General features: G+C 37.7%; 2 protein-coding genes across 2 annotated transcripts in view; both read left to right on the forward strand.

Moving 5' to 3' along the window:
- Window positions 1-1,274, forward strand: part of usp33 (ubiquitin specific peptidase 33) — a 60,417-nt gene extending 59,143 nt beyond the window's left edge. Inside the window, 1 exon segment of the mRNA NM_213227.1 lies at window positions 145-1,274. Coding sequence (NP_998392.1) covers window positions 145-302 — 158 coding nt within the window. The 3' untranslated portion in view covers window positions 303-1,274.
- A 1,607-nt stretch (window positions 1,275-2,881) lies between these two features.
- The window catches only part of zzz3 (zinc finger, ZZ-type containing 3), a 61,802-nt gene continuing 47,001 nt past the window's right edge, over window positions 2,882-17,682 (forward strand). Inside the window, exon 1 of the mRNA XM_005163282.6 lies at window positions 2,882-2,998. The gene's annotated coding sequence lies outside the window, so the exon portion shown is untranslated. The remainder of the gene's footprint in view (window positions 2,999-17,682) is intronic.

The raw sequence follows: 17,682 nt of genomic DNA on the forward strand, positions 1-17,682 counted from the left end.
TTAATATCACAACAGGGCTAATAATTTAGCATACAATATAGTAATTAAAAGAAGCAGAAACTGATTAAAATACATATAGTCATTATTAACTGCGTCAAGTAACTCTCAAAACTGTTTTCTTCTTTTTTTGTTTTGGTCACCCAGGTGCTGATTCAGGTCAAATATCCGAAGAGACCTGGAACTTCCTCCATAACATTCACGGAGGAGGGCCTGTAGTGACCGTGCGGCCCAGCGTCAGCCATCAAGAGTCCGAGACTTCACAGTCAGAGGAGAAGATCGAAGTGGAGACGCGCACAGTGTAGTGTACCGAGAAGCTGCTGGACCGCCAAGGGGACCGACAAACACTTATCTAGCACTTCACTTTTGTTTTCCAACAGTCAAGCAAAAGGACCTTACAGCTTCACTCAACATACGCACTCTTCACCCTTTATGACTGTTCTTTATTAGCAGATGGATGGATGAAAGCTCCTCCATTGTGCTTGACGCTTGTACATATTGTGCATATCCACTGAACGATTAGAAATAAGATCGGTTTTCAGTCTATTAATGAATTGAATTTGGGTCTTCAGCTGTGTTCTTGATGAATTTAGCTTCCGATTCAAATAGCTCATGATTTTTTTGGTGAACCACAAATGAATTCCACCGCATCTGTACATATTTCGCTGTCTCGATGAAGAACGTAGTGGATGAGAACGTCATGTTTTGCTTACGAAGGGATGCTAAATGCTGCGTAGTCTCAGGAAAGAACTTTTGTTTTGCACCGTACTGTAGATTCAAAGCGTGCATGCTTCAGCGCTGATGTTCGATGTGTATTTGAATGTACTAGTACTTAAACAACACCATGTTTCTGCACTAAATGTTATTTATTCCAGAGGGGTATGATTATTCTGGCATTCGTGGACGTCGTCTTTGTTCGTAATAACGATTTTGACAAGCTAAATCGAAGCCGAATGCACGCTAATAGGAATGACGTGGCACATTATGCTGGCAAGAAAATCGATTTCTCATTTTTTATTTGTGCAGAATAGCTGTGCGACTGGAGATGCAAACAATGAGGCTCACAATTGAACCCTTCAAAGGCTGTCTTGTTCGAAAATGAGATGTGAAAGAGGGAAAAAAACGGATCAATTCAATCCTGCTGCCTCATGTGTATACATTCAAGGCATTATTTAATGTATAGAAAGATGTGATGTCGTTTTTCAATATTAATTGTCCACCGAGAAGAAAGCTGTATCTGAGTGGTTTAAGATTAAACTCCAAATTGATGCTGTCAATATCTGTCATTGTTTGTATGATCTGAAGCTTACGGAATGGCATATACACATCACACACACACACACACTCCAAAAATATTTCTGCTGATTTTTTTTGAGCTACTTATTTAATATGAGCTGAAACGCACACTTCCCTGCTGAAAAATCCAGTTTAAACCAGCTTAGGCTGGTTGGCTGGTTTTAGCTGATTGACTAGCCTGGTTTTAGAGGGGTTTTGGCCATTTCAAAGCTGGTTTCCTGCCATTTCCAGCCTGGTCTTAGCTAGTCAGGCTGGAAAATGACCTGTTAAATCCTGCTTGACCAGCCTGGTTTAAGCTGGACATAGCTGGTTTTGGCTGGGCTCCCAGCCTGGCTAGGCTGACCAAGCTGGTTTTAGCTGGTCATCTCCCACCCTGACCAGCTAAGATCAGGCTGGAAATGGCTGGAAACCAGCCTGGAAATGGCCAAAACCCCTCTAAAACCAACCTGGTCGACCAGCTAGGCTAGGCTGGTTTAAGCTGTTTTTTTCAGCAGGGTGTTTAAGATTTTTTGGGGGACAACTTAATTTTTTTTATGTTCAATCTACTTAAGTAAGTTAACGTAATCGGTTTGCGTTGTGACAACATGAATGAATTGTGTGGAACCCCGCATTTCTTACAGTGCACACAAATGCCACACACACACACACACACACACACACACACACACACACACACACACACACACACACACACACACACAGTCCAGGTAGTATTTCACCCCAAAATCTCTCACACACACACACTTTTAAAAATAATATATATATATATATATATATATATATATATATATATATATATATATACACACACACACAATATATATATATATATATATATATATATATATATATATATATATATATATATATATATATATATATATATATTCACTTGTTCATTTTTGCATTAATAAAATTAAAGTAAAACAATAATAATTTCATGTAACTTACAGTGCGAAATGTCAAAATATCAAGATCAAAATATTTGAAAATACTAGACTCCTACAAGACGATCAATGTGAAACAACGGATTTCCATTCTAAAATCTGAAATACATAAGTTAATTTCTTTGTATTATTAAACTGTTTATACTGACTATTATATATTAGGGAACATGTAAGTGAGCTCCTTTTTTGTTTTAGCTATTCGTTTTTTATATAAAATTTTTATTTAAAGGGCTTATTCATTCATCATTTCATTAATTTTTTTTTGTCACTTAAATGTAATATATACACATTTGTGGGCTTTATTATAATACACCCCAGTTGTAAAACCCCTTAGAAGCACCTATTTAAAATAGTGTAGCATAGATGATGATACATTCTAACATAGCCATTAATTTAACAGCGAATTTGATTTATTGACCTTGGCCTGTCATAAAATTAAAGTAGTTTACTGAGCCCTGAATGGCAGCGGTGCAGTCAAACCATTATCTCCCGAGCTAGACGAGCTAATAGCACATAATAGTGCATTCTACCAACAATAATCTACTAATTTTGAAGGCTGAAATGTTCGGTCGGATCGGCGCTGACAGCAGAGCTCTTGAGAGCCGGTCATTATGAAAGCAGTGAGCGTGTGGGCCGCGGCTGCTGTCCTGTACAGTATCGCAGTGAGCGGGATTGTGGGATTCGCATTCACAGCAGCACCGACAGAGAAAAAAACATGGCGGCTGCCGAATGTGCAGCAAACGATTTGCGGAAGTGAGGTAAGTGTAATTCTGTAGCTTCATAAACCCTTTTACATTGAATTATCCGTCACTCAGGTCCAATTCCCCGACTTTATCTCGAAGTTAAACCAGACTCTGGTTGAAGAACCGCTCCGATTGTAGCAGTTCGAGCGGATTTTATGGGCAAAGTTGTTGCGGCTGATCAGTTGTGTATGTGCACGCTGCCCCCGCTCCTCTGCACTGTTACCCGCTAGCATATTAGCTCCCACGTTTAGGCCCTTTTATCTGCAAATGCAAATGATCAGCTTTTGCTGATGTTTTCGTTAATTAGCACAAAGACTCAATATGTTTTCCGTTTGCTAACAAGTGTTAAGAATGTGCGTTAAATGGGTTGCGCCAAATTCGTTAGCATTAGCATGCTAAAGTGAGGCTCGATCATCTTCATTAGCGCTTTTAGCCAAAATGCTAATTAGTGTGTGAGTTGTGGAAGAAAAGAAAACAACAGTTTTTTTATTTATCATTGCGTGGCCCTTTACTCAAATATGCTGTGTTATTTATAGCATACATGAAAACGCAATTGCGCATCCTGTGAATGCAGGGGTTAGCCGGTGAGCTAATAAAACCTTGCGGACACATTTGTTCAGTTTAACGGTTGGTAATGTATTTTAAGCATACTCTTAATAAAGAGTTTACTGACTGTATGAGCCATACGTGTTGCATTTGAGGCTAATGCATGAGTTATCAGAAGTCTACATGGCTGGGGAAACTTGCACTGCTGTTTTGAGCAGCCGGGTTGGACATCAAGCCGAGCTTTGGATGCGATTTTTTACCGGAGAGGCCCATTAAATGTAATTGAAGGAGAATATATTCATTTTCAAGGCTGTTCTATATAAATTACTAACAGGTATTAATCTGTAACAGTGCTTAAGTCACTGTTGTTTGTGTCTAATGCATACACACGCCTTTCTGAGGAAAGCATCTCATTAGAGCTGGGTTGAAATGTGGGTTCATCATTTCCAGTCACTCAGACAAACAGAGTTCTGCATAAAAACACAGTGCAGAACATTTTAGGAAACACGTTGAGTTGACCACAGGGCGAGGATTTTTCTCTTAGCATGTTTCTGATAGTTTTTTTGGCGAGCACGTGTCAATTTAAAGTTCTTCGCCACGCGCGCGAGCTGTTAAGAATATTCAGGAAGTTTCAGATTCTTGAACAGAATGACAACATCATATATTTCACGCCCATTAAACAGTCTGAGTGACTTTGAGGGCAGTTGGCTGTAATCACTGCTATGGGATGGTTCAAGCTCCTGTAAGTTTTTTGCTTTCGTGTCTGTCATGGTTTATGCGTGATGTATGAAGCACTGCTGCAGCTGTCAGTTTGTTTTATTAATCAGATGAATCCAATAAATAGCAAATGTAATTCAAATAGGGAATCTAATGTTTCTAGAATATAGTAGGTGTATCTGTGTTGGGTATGGGCTGGTGTACGATTCTTACAATATGATAACCTTGGATAAAAATGTCACAGTTTCTCTGTATTGTGATTACTCCACTTAAACAATCTTTTTTAAATGTCTAGGTTAAAAACTAAAACTTTTTTTTTCCTTTCAACACAATATATTTTATTTTAAGAAACATTTAAAATATTATGTTTTGGAACAGTAAACATGCCAGGCTAAATAATTCAAATGAATCAATGACTTCTGCTGTCTACATTAGCTTCAGAAGTACAGATTTCTTTACAATTTAAAACGGCATCTTTGAATATGTTTTCTGCTGGAGATGCTGTTGTCCTAAAAAAAACAAATAAAAAATGTAAATAAAAATTTTTACGCATACCTTAGAAATGATATAGCTAAACATTTTGGCGGTTTTAAAACCTTAACATCTAAACCGTGGTATATCTTAAAAACGGTTATCGTTCTATGCCTAATCTGTTGGTGCAATTTGCAAAAGTGGTTCTGAAATGTAAACTCTTTGTTTGTGGAAGTGTCCAAAAGTATAAAGATATTATAGAATGCATGCCACATGTTTTGGTTATCATGGGCCCCGTTTACACTGTCAGTTAAATGTGACCCAATTCCAATTTTTGGCTCATATGTGACAGATCTGATCTGTTCTATGACCGTGTAAACACAAAAAAACACATGCATTCGAATATTTACAGATCAGTTTCAGACCTCCTTCGTATGTGGAAATAGATCAGATATATGGCTCATGTAAACAGGCAGTTCGGATTTATTGAGGCATTCTATTTTGTACGTCATTAAACTTCCGACATTGTGATACTTCTCTGCAGTTTAATGACGTAGAAGGAAGAGCGTGTGTGGAGACGTCGACACAATAAACAACAACAACAGAGGAAACATGGAGGAGGAAAGTAGTCAGTCGCCACAATTTGCTCCTACAAGACCTGAGATCTCTCTCGTACCCACAAACTCCTCTGAAAGGTGGAGGACACCATATATAAACCATAGGAGCAAGCTACGATGAGGACCCTTTCCCTCCTCCTCCGCCTCAAAATCCTTTTAAAGTTGGGCGAAGTTCGAGCTAAAAGCAAGACGGTGGCGTAGATGCAAGAACCTGCCTTTACACATGCACACCGTTGTAAATTGTATAGCAAGTGTAAACACATGAATCGGATATGGGTCACAATTAAAACAATGAGTAAACGGACAGGCAAAAAAATCAGAAATACACAACAATTCGGAATTGGGCAATAGAACCTGACAGTGTTTCCACTGAGTGGTACGGTAAGGTCCGGTTTGGTCGAACCGTACCACTTTTTCGGCACCCTTTCGAAAGGGTACCAAACACGAGAAGGGGGACCAGAAGGTGGAGCTACACATGCAGCTGAACACTGATTGGTTCCAGAGATACGTCACAAGCTCATGTGAGGCCAGAATAAAACAAAGGAACCAGCATGTTTTTATACACAGCCGAGAGATTACTCCGCAAAACTATATGCATATAATAACAAGCCATGGATGACCCAAGCTCAAGTCAACCTTGTCGTCGTCTTTACAGACAGAAAGCCAAGAAGAACAATATCTGCTGTGTCTTGTAGTTGTTTTTACGAGGTCATCTGAAGGTGCGAGCGGTTTTCGCTTTCTTACGGGAGCTCGCGATCGCGTCTATATTTGATATAACGAACTTCTTGGGCTGATGATAACGTGTGTGTTATTATTGAAGTGTCTCCGCCATCTGATCCATTCAGAAAGAAATGGACAAAAGCGAGAGTGAAGCACGAAGGAGAAGCCAAACAAAACTCAGGAGCAAATTGTTTCAGCAACCTGAATCACGAACAAACTGCCATGTATATCATCGCCTTCTGGACTAATATGAACTCGGAATGACAGAATTACTCTCTAACAGAGTTTACATGTGCTGGTGAAGATGACAGACACATGAGTTTTGCACTGACTGGGCTATGTTGCTGTTTATGAACCTAAATAAGCACTAAATGTATGCTTTGTAGTTTTAGGGTGCTTTCACACCTGTGAATCGATTCAGTTGTTCCGAAACAGAGATTACAAGTGTTACATTGTTGCTCTTTGCTCTTGGAGCGGTTCTATGCTCTTGGAGCGGTTGGAGCAGTTACTAATCGGACCAAAAGAGCTAAAACAAGACACGTGCGAGTAAACTCTCCTTACATTGGTCAGAGTGTCAGGGTTTATTTAGCAGTGTCCCGCTAAGCTGTCAGGAGAGGTGGTGGTTTGGTGGAGATTGACAGGGTGCACGTGCGACGTGTCTGAGAAGAGATGCGGTGGGGAGGGGTGAGAAGGGTGGGCGACGATGCCTATTTGAGGACCGGAAGGGAGACGTGAAATTACCGGGAGATCATCACTCGTTTGCGGGCATCCGGAGACTCGCAAAACTTCCCGCCATACTCATAATTCTCTCTTCATATCGCCGTATGCCTATTAAATATCCATAAAACACTGTGATATAACCGCGCTCGGATCGGATCGCTTTCTCACTGTAATCGAACCGCTCCAGGGTTCGTTTCAATCGAGCCGAGACCACCTCACTCAAGCGATCTCGGAGCGATTACTTTGGCGCGGAACAGAGCGCGATTGCCCTGTTCACATATGCCAAACGAACCGCGTTAACTGGGCAAACGAGATACGTTCCGAAACAAAAGTGTAGGTGTGAAAGCACCCTTACTGTAGTTGGTAGCAAATCGGAGACTGTAAGGGGTCTGTATGTGTTCATATATGTTGCATTTATATATTTTATATAATCGCAGACGTTACAGTAGGCTATTTCGCAGTCATTGATCTGCAGTTATAGTCTAAAGGCTGATTTATACTTCTGCGTCAAACGCCGGCGTATGCTACGGCGCTGACGCATAGCCCTTCGATGTGGCCGTCGGCGTCACTGACGTGCACCTCTCAAAAATTGTAACTACACGTCGCAACGACGCGTAGCGCAAGCTCTGTGATTGGTCGTCTTGGTAGCGTTGACGAGTCTGGGCGGGACCGAGAGTCGCGCAAATGGCGCGAGCTGGACGCGAGCCCAATAGAGCGATTGTTTACAAGTGTGGAGTCCCGTGAAGGAGCTCCGGATGGAAAGTTTTGTTTTGTGTTTACCTCATAGTTAAAGTTGTTGCACGTCCGCCGGTTCCTGCCTCAAAATGAGCGAGTTTGAGCCACTTGTACATCCCGGAAGTGTTCAGGAAAAGCAAAACAGCAGAGAAGAAACTCGACACAGAGGAACATTTACACCTCACTGCCCACTAGCGTTTCGGAAGTGTTAATTCAGACCAACAGAGACAGTGCGCAGAAGTATAAATGCACAGCTACGCGCGTTGCATGCGCCGTGGGTCACGCCGGTCACTTGACGCAGAAGTATAAACCAGGCTTAATCATGTTCATAGAAAGGTTTGTAATAAACATTTATAAACAAGTATTGATGTGTATAAAGCTTAAACTTTCTGTCGTACACCACGCCCACCAAAAGGGTACCCTTGTTAGTGGAGAAGCAAGCCTGATAAAGGTGACCCAAACCGTACTGTACTGTACCACTCATTGGAAACGAGCCAATAATGTTGTCTCTTTGCCCAGTGTTACGTTTTCTATATTTGCACAGCTCCACAAAGTAAGCCAGACCTGTAACAATAAAATAAAATTGAATTAAATAGGATACCTCTAAAATTTTATAAAAAGCCCGGAGTCTCATTTCCCATTTAAAATAGAACAACAACAAAGATGATTGACCAAAGAAATAACATAATGTCAAATTTATTTAACATTAACTTTAAAGGAGACATACAAATCTTGTGGAGGTAAAGCTAAAATAACAAATAAAGAACTCAACAGCTAACTTAAGTTTTAAACCCTCTTTCCTGCACATAATTTAAAGCAAATCACACAACATTCACTTACCTCCCTATTAACCACAAAACGTGAGGGAACTTAATAAAACAAATAGGCACCCTGCTCATCACATGTGTCTCCATACATTGATCTCAATAATAGTCAATGTTAAAATTTGACAATATTGCCGAGCAAATACAACAGAAGTTTTCACAAACAAACAAAACAAGCCGCGTGACAGGAGACTCTCCGAACGATCTTCCAATTCGGTTTAAATGGACTTCAACAACACGTTGGCAAGCTTCCACGTGTCAACACCTGATTCACCGCACCTGTTCACTAATATTGAAACCTGTCGGAAAGACAGCGGAGAGGAGAACCACAACATAACCAACATGTTAATATTAATCTGACCAGGTAACAGTTAATATTCGGTTAACGAGCGGCAGCTGTCAGTTGGCAAAATTAATGCAAATGAGCATTCCTGATTATGGCCAATATTGGCAGTAAGAATATAGGCGCTTCATTCATTTTTTTGTCGGCTTAGTCCCTTTATTAATCCGGGGTCGCCACAGCGGAATGAACCACCAACTTATCCAGCAAGTTTTTACGCAGCTGATGCCCTTCCAGCTGCAACGCATCTCTGGGAAACATCCACACAAACATTCACACACACACTCATTTACTATGGACAATTTAGCCTACCCAATTCACCTGTACCGCATGTCTTTGGACTGGGGGAAATCGGAGCACCCGGAGGAAACCCACGCGAAGGCAAAGAGAACATGCACACTCCACACAGAAATGTCAACTGAGCCGAGGTTTGAACCAGCAACCCAGCGACCTTCTTGCTGTGAGGCGACAGCACTACCTTCTGCGCCACTGCCTCACCATGGGCGCTTCTACACTTCGAATTTTTAGCGAAAGTAGTAAACCATCCGGAAACCTTTGGCGTACTATTTTCAACATACTATGGTTTGGGACATACTAATTCTATTTTTGAATGCTATTTAGGATGTAAAGTATGCAAATTGTTACACAGCATTGGAATACAGGTCACAAATAATATAGACTAGGGCTGCACAATATATCGTTTCAGCATTGATATCGCAATGTGTCTCCCTGCAATTCACATCGGAGGATCTGCAATGCTGAGTTAGGATCATAGTTGATCAACAATTGAGATTATATGAGATTTATGCAGTCATTGCAAAGTATGACCATAACAGATTAAAACTTTATCGTTTGTATGAGTTTTAAAGGCTTTTCAAGAGAATGTAATGCATTCAGGCACTATAAACTAAAGCATTTGTAACATTACTGAAGAATAATTACTGACTTATTAATATAATGAAGACTTTACAGTAGAGGTGTGAACCTACACTGGTCTCACGGTTTAGTTCAGTAACTGAATTATCATGCCATTGATTCGGTTCTCGATGCATCACTGTGCATTGACGATGCTTTCCATAAACAATTTAATATTTTACTTCACAGCACAAGAATTCTTGTATTAAAATGTATAATTTATAAATGCAATTTATATATATTTGTTATAAAATCTTGTCCTTTAATTCAAGCAGTCATATATGTGAACTGTACCTTTAATTTTATCTGCTCAAAGAAAACACTGTTTCAAACAAAACTCGAGTTTCTGCGTTTTAATTACTCACGCTCGCCTTCCTCGTCATAGTATTTTACCGCGGCATGACGCAAATGGGATAAATGGCGTCAGTAAGTAATAACCGGTTAGAATCTATTACTAAACAGATACCGAATTGTCCGCGTCTGCATTGTGCTGCACCGAAGAAGCAATTCATTTTAACACCTCTAATGTACATTGTTTTTTTACATTTCATTAATCAACTTCTCTGCCTGAATGCTGTTTGACTGTGAAAAACCATAACACACTGCATATTTGACTTTTTTTCCTTTGCTGTATTGTAATTATTCTTGCTTGATATTTGTTAATTATGGTTTATACATGATTTACATCCTTACGAAAACACCCCAATCCATCTGAATTAGTATTTTTCCCCCCCCCGAATAGAGCTGATCAAGCTATCTGGTGAAATTCTATTCATATTGCAATGTATATCGCATAAACACAAAATATCGCAATGTCAGATATTTCTAATAGCGTGCAGCCCTAATTAGGGATGCAACGATTAACCAATTTCTCTATTAACCGCAATTTAATTTGTCACGGTTAATTAATCGTAAAGATTTCTTAACACCACGGTTCTGCACTGCAACTAAACAAAGTTATGCCAACTGTGTGCTAGTTTAAAGTTCCGAGCTTGTACACCGAGGCTAAAATACACGCACACTGGATAAACTATGGCTGAGGCTATTAACTAAGGGCCATTCACATGATGCGTGTTTTGCGCGCACAAGTTCGTAAACAATTTTGTATTATAGTTGATCAAAAATGCCTTTCAGAGAGAGGTTCAGTAGCCTTTGACTACTTTTGTTCTCGTTAAAAGGGAAATATTTTGCTAATATGTAGCTTAGATTTACCATAGACAAATACTAATTTATTTATTCGCTATTCTGTCATTTATTTTTAGTGTAAAATTATTACTTCTGTTTAAATTTCACTGATATTTATATTTCACTTGTATTTATTTATTCTATGTAATATTTTGACATTTATTTTATTTTGTAATTTAAATAACACTTTAAATTTTGAAAAGTTTTCATGTGGCTTTCGAAACTAGTAGTCTTTTGAAAATAATGAATAATAATCGTGATAACCGTGACAACCAAAATCTATAATCGTTTCATCCCTAACTCTAATTTAAACTATAAAATATATCATATATCCTATAAAAGAAGGTATATTTAGACTAAGTTCCTTAAATTTGGAACTTTATAGTTCATAATATGTAAAAGATGTTACATTGAAGGAATATTCACAGTGACAGTTACACTTCAGAAAGGGCTTTGTGTGTATTGAACAGAAGATTTGCATTGTAGATTTAGATGTGCTGGCACAGATTTAAACATGTTTACTTGTCTGGTTTGAATTTGCATATCTAACATTGTTAAATTATCAATTATTACAGTAGTTTTTAGCCTTTTGGACTTTGAGGTGGCAGATTATCCAGTATAGTATTTAAAGCCTGTAGTACTGAAGTAATGGCAATTTGTTTTTGTTATTTATTGTACTATTTATAATTTTTGTAGTAGATTAACACAGAGCATCAACCTGGCTCTCTTGACAAAAAAAAACAATATAATTTATGTTTGAGTTTTATTTATTGCAGGGAATAAGTTGCCTTGTGATCAACAAAATTGATATAGTCTTTACCTTTTTTTTACCAAGATAATCTCATTTTGTGACTATACAAAATCACAAGGAGCATTGCTGATATATTTTGTGTCATAGAATGAACATACTCAGCAAGCCTAAAAAAAAAACAATTGTTGCATATGAAATCAGTGCTTCCCACACACAGACTTTACTTGGGCGGGCCGCCCAGGTACATTAACGGCTGCCCAAGTATATTAAGTAATACTTTTTTTTACTATTATTATTATTATTATTATCATCCATTTACAATTTTTTATGTATCCGCCTAACATAAACAAACATCCGCAAGCGATTAAGTAGTGTAAAATCTTCTCTCCTTTACCCGTTTAACTGCTCATTCTGTGTCCGCACCGTCAACGCACAAACTCTGTTTCCGCACCTTTTTGCATCCGGCCGGAGTTTCTAACTCTACTAAAATGTCCTGGATTTTCTTCTGGTTTTGCTTTCATTTTCTAAGCTGTCGTTAATTTATGCGCTCAGCCGTGAGAGAGACATTAAATAAATAATTATTTAATCTAAACAACTACTAAACACTCAGGGAGGACAAAATTATCTAAATTGGCTGCAGAATATTTGTACACCGTTAGAAATGGCTAATCAACCCATTTGTTTTATTTAAATAATCTAAACGTTTTAGTCATGTAATGATTATATATTTTAAACATATTGTCTGTTTTTATTCCATTTTCTGTCATTTATTTCTCATTTGCTGTATATATTTATTAATTTGATGATGTCAATATGTTACATATTTTATACATCTAAAATGCTTTGGCAATACTGTACAAAATGTAATGCCAATAAAGCAACCTGATCTTGATGAGAGATGGAGAGAAGCAGATTTGCCAGTGCGTGCACATGGCTCCAGAACATACAGAAAAATTGTGTATTTTCTTTTATTTATTTGTTTCGACAGCATTTTTTTTACTTTAACCCATTGATAATAATAAAAAAATAGTGTTAAATTGAATTTTTTTTTTGTCGCATATAGTTAACTATTTATGTGCTGGATACAAGGTGTGTTTCTGTTCAGCTACCATCGCAAGTATATTTCAAACTTGTCGGAAGCAGTGTGAAATTATACAACACTGCGGTCAAATCAAAATAGAAAAAAATATTTCTGGAAAATCGTTGAATTTTAAAAATACTAGACAATAAAAGTCAGGGATTTTTTTCCAAACCAATCAGGATTTTTTGTTTATCATTTAAATTTTTACCTCCCATTTATTAAAATGTATTTTTATTATGATGTTTCACGTGTTGAACGTTTTACGTGTTTTTTATGGCTAGGCTATTTTTCACTGCTTGGGCATTTTCTGTGAATATAATGTTATTTCAGAAAAATAACAACAGATGGCACATAAGGAATGTTCTTGCTGGCCAAAGGATATCTGCGGCAATAGAATATATGCACAGCTAGTGTTTCTTCCCATACTGATAAACTTCCGGTGAATGGTTAAAGTGACTTTTTCAATTTTATACGGTTCCTTTTAAAGCATTGATGTTGTAATGAAATTAAAATACAGTCAGTTAAATAGACTTCAGTGTTCATTTAGTTGAAGCGTAAACAAAGATGAAATGTTGTTTACATGCATGCACAAGCACAGAAACATCATTGAAAATAAATGGTCGTATTTTAAAGACATGGTGCAGGAAATTGTAATTTTATGCGGTGCTTTTTGGACAATCCTTTAAATCGTATATGAATCAGGTATTGGAGATTGTTAATTTTTAAAGGCGTCTGACTTCGCCTTTTGGTACTCTTTTACTCTGTTTGTGCTAGCTTTGCAAAGGGTACCCATAAAGTGGAACGGTACGATTCGCTGTTAGGTACCTATTGATAGTGGAAACAGCCATAAAAGCGTACCGTAGGGCTGCACGATTCTGGCAAAACTGTGAATCATGATTTTCTTTGCTTAAAATCAAGATCACGATTTTCTCACAATTCTGTAAAGGTAAAATAAAGTTTAATATGATTAGCCTATTATTGTTAATTTTAAAACATATGGTAAAATAACAATAATAATATTAGGCCTGTGTGTAGGTCTACTGTTGCTTAAAATGCTACATTTTGTACAGTCATTATGGTGGACTTGAACAGAGTTTCAGTATGTCCTGTTTGTTAATTCAAAGTAAAATGATGACATCAGAATATAACTATTCATAATTATAAAACTGAATTATTATGTTAAAGACATGTGCATGTCATCTGTCATTGACAACATTATTAGACCATTTTTTTACTTGTAAAACGAGACATTTGTCATTATCAGATTTTTACTTGTATTATATTCAACATTATAGGCTAGGGTTGTTGTTATACTGACACAGTAAACATTTATTTTCATGTACAACACTCTATGTTTGCTATGAAAGAAAAAAGCACATCAAATGCTTGTCGTAATCATAACTCTAAAATGCCATATGATCATTGAAACTCTGTACTTTATCGGTATTGGTACTATATTATAAATGACAGAAGTATCGATAAGCTCTGACAATAACAGTACTGCTATTGGTACTGGAGAATTATTGCTGAATAAACATTAATTACAGTAGCATAATTAAACTGACCAACATTTTCTAATTTGTGATATTTGATATTCATCTGCTCAGTTAGTAATCTCACATGAGAAATGCTTGTGTTTCCGCCGAGCACGTCGAGTATAAAAGTCTTCACAGTTCTCAGTTGTGTGTGCACACTCAGCGGAGGCTCGCGCAAAGCCCACACACATAGCACACACACATAGCTCGCAACACATACTCGCGCGCGCGCACACAGCTCGTGGCTTGCGGAGGAACCAAACAAGTTGTATTTCCGAAGTGGACAGCGACAATACCTGTTACAACAAACGCAACAAGTTTTCCTGGAAATGCAAGCAATCTGGCTAAGTGAAAATATCTTTCGAAAGGGCAATAACTGCAATTCAAAGTTTTGACTGCCCAGCTACTAACAGTAACTTTACATCATCCACATCGTTTTGCCAGAAGTCAATCACCTAAATTAATATAATAATAGTAATTAAGTAAACACACACATTCAGTTGCAACGAAAACAGTATTTTTGCAGTAGCCTAAATACATCTTAAACAGTAAAAATGCTTTTACATCAGCTGTATTTACAAATATAGCCTAATGATGTGCGCACAGGTTACACTTTCACTTCCTAGTGCCGCTCATGGCTTCTGTCACTGAGATAAAAACACACATGCAAATCAAACCTTCCTCATGGCCCCTCAAACGATCATTCTGTGCATCAAACCGAACATTAATTACAACTTCATTACCTGTTATTCACAGCATATGCAGGTTGTGTTCAGTAAAGTAGGCGTCTGAGGCGTACACGTGCGCGTTCTCAGTAGTATACAAACTCGCGGTCAGCTCCCGTGTGATTTCGCGGCCACGAATACATCATTACATGAAAACAAAAATGACATTTTGGATGAACTATACCTTTTAAATACAGTATGTGACACTTTTAACACCATTTGAAGGTGTCAATGTTGCTGTGAAGACTTGTGCGACTGCCTTGCTTCTCTCCTGCATTGAAAATATAATTGGCTGAATCGTAGTTAAGCTGAATTAAGATTGTGTGTAGCGTCGAATCGAGATTGTGATCTTTTTTCGATTAATCGTGCAGCCCAAGCTAGGGCTGGGTGATTTTTCGGATTTTTTTCGATGAATTCGAATTTACGTTTTGACGACGATTTAGTTCTAAAAAATGTATATATATATTTAATACATTATAATGCCACCAATGCACTTTGGTTTACTCTCTGTATGAAGCAGGAAGCACACCAGAAGCGCCTCTCAGCGATGCGCCTCTCAGCGCAGCGCCGCGCAGCACCACGGATTTTAGAATTCTCTGTATCTTTTTAAGAAAAAGGCAGCAGCATTACAACCTGTCATTTAATCAGAAGACAAAGTCAAAGCCGAGCTGACAGCCAATCTTTCCTATGCTCAGCAAAACTTGCAAAAAATACCTCTGTATTCCTGCAACTGCAATATTTACACAAATATTTTTTATTCAAATCTTCAGCAACGATATTTAACTCGTGAATTTGTTTTATATTTATTTACACCTTGACCGATTTTTGTATGACATGGCCATTAAAATACAATGTTCCTTAACCAAATGGTTTTTCAAGTTTCTTTTAAAGAGAATGTTACTTCAGTCATGTTGTTGTAATGTTTTGAGAAGACTAGTAACACAATTAAAAAAAAATAAAAAATCGAAATCGTGAATCGGTAAAACATTATAAAAAACCTAGATTTTTTTTTTTTTGCCAAATCGCCCAGCCCTAGCCCAAGCGTACCGTAACACTAAGTGGAAATGGGCCATAATAGTTGATTTTCTAAGGATCATACAATCAAATGCTCTGTATGCTGTTACATCATACTCTGGTATTTAGAGTTTTACTCCATTATTAGGCATATCTGGCACAGCAGCTTAACCTGCACTTACTCATATTTGAGTTTCCAGATAACCTCATTTCGCACAAATGAGTCATGTCAGGGTTGTAGTAGTGTGTGTGTGTGTTGACATTAGTGGTGACTCCGCCATGAGCAAGAGTTTTTCCCTCTCCTTTTATGAACTCCATGGCTATATATGTCCTTCAGATTTTTTTTAAATGAATTTTGAGATGAGAGAACTGAGATTTTCTTTGTTTTTGCGCAGAATGTTTGTGTTTGTGCCAGCTAAATCCTCAGGGCCGTACTTTTGTATTCTTTCTAGAAGGAAGAAAGTGGAATCTAGCTGTTAAACTGATATGGTTAGTAATGGACAATTGTGTTTTCTATCCATTGAGTGCTTTTAGTATTCAGGCCCGACATCACCCCTTCTGTCTGTTTTCGGTCTCGTCTTTTATATGCATGGTCAAATCACATTAGACACTCACCAGGAGGCTTCAGTCAAGTGTGAATAAGGGATGCGTGTAAGACTCTCCTCAGGTGCCTCTCATTTCTCAAGCAAAACTAATGTCAGCAGTGCAAAGTCTTATTTAAAACCTTTCATCATTCAGATCGCACTAACGTTACATGACAGGGATTGTGTGGTCTGGAGGAACTGATGTGGTCTTTAGTTTCAGTTGTTTCAGTCTGAAATGTTTAAAAGAAATCAAAGATTATTGTAGTACAAACAAATCGTACTGCCTGACGTTTAGTTAAATCAAGTGAATCAATGTTCTAGTCATCTCGACTTCTAAGTCAAACTGGCTAAAATAAAAGTTGAAGTAACATAAACACATTTGTTGTCATGACTTTTTGTGATATGTTTGACTGTGTAGAATCCAAACAAACAACAGTGCAGGGTTTTTACTTCTAAATTGGCGCTTTTTCTTTATAATTCAATAGACCAGCAATTTGAGAGTGGACATTGTTTCTGAGTAAATCTGTTTTCTTCAGCGTAGAGCCACTGCTTCGCAGAAAAACAAAGCATTTATTTCCCTTTCAAGGACAGTGTTTTGGAAATGTTCTTGCTGTAGTAAAACCTAAAATTAGGTCTTTCTCTCGCATACATTCTAGACATAGCCTCTTATACTGCATCAGGAGAATGGAGACGGTTGAGAAATTTGATGCGGTTTAATCTAATTTGTCACACTTCAAGCTTCTGTTTGACTTTAGTACAGCACTAATTATTGAGTAATGCAGATGACAGCACCAGCCAGTGCTCCCTTCAGTCTTTTGTGAAGCCCTGAGCTGAAATGTTTTTGTGCTTTGCAGATGCAGTTCTTAATTTCACTGTTCTCATTTCAAAATAGCCTAATCTGTAAGTGCTGGACTGTCTGTGTAACACTTTCATATCTACACATGTCAATATTTCAGCAATTTAAAAAGCCCCACATGGAATCTGCAGATTTTTAGCCCATCCAGTTTGTTTATTTACTTGTGTGTAAATTTATATTTGTTCAGTTTTTTAATTAATTTCAGTAATATTATTGGCTAATATGAAACATTTCATTTGATTTATTTATAATACAGTTTGTAAAGTTATATTTTTTGTCTTTTAGTAGAGATATTAGGGCTGGGTGGTTCTTTTTGATTATTGATTTGATTATTGACCCAACACCAATGTCAATAACACAAAA

This window comes from Danio rerio, chromosome 2 (genome assembly GCF_049306965.1).
Source record: "Danio rerio strain Tuebingen ecotype United States chromosome 2, GRCz12tu, whole genome shotgun sequence".
Classification (NCBI taxonomy): Eukaryota; Metazoa; Chordata; class Actinopteri; order Cypriniformes; family Danionidae; genus Danio; species Danio rerio.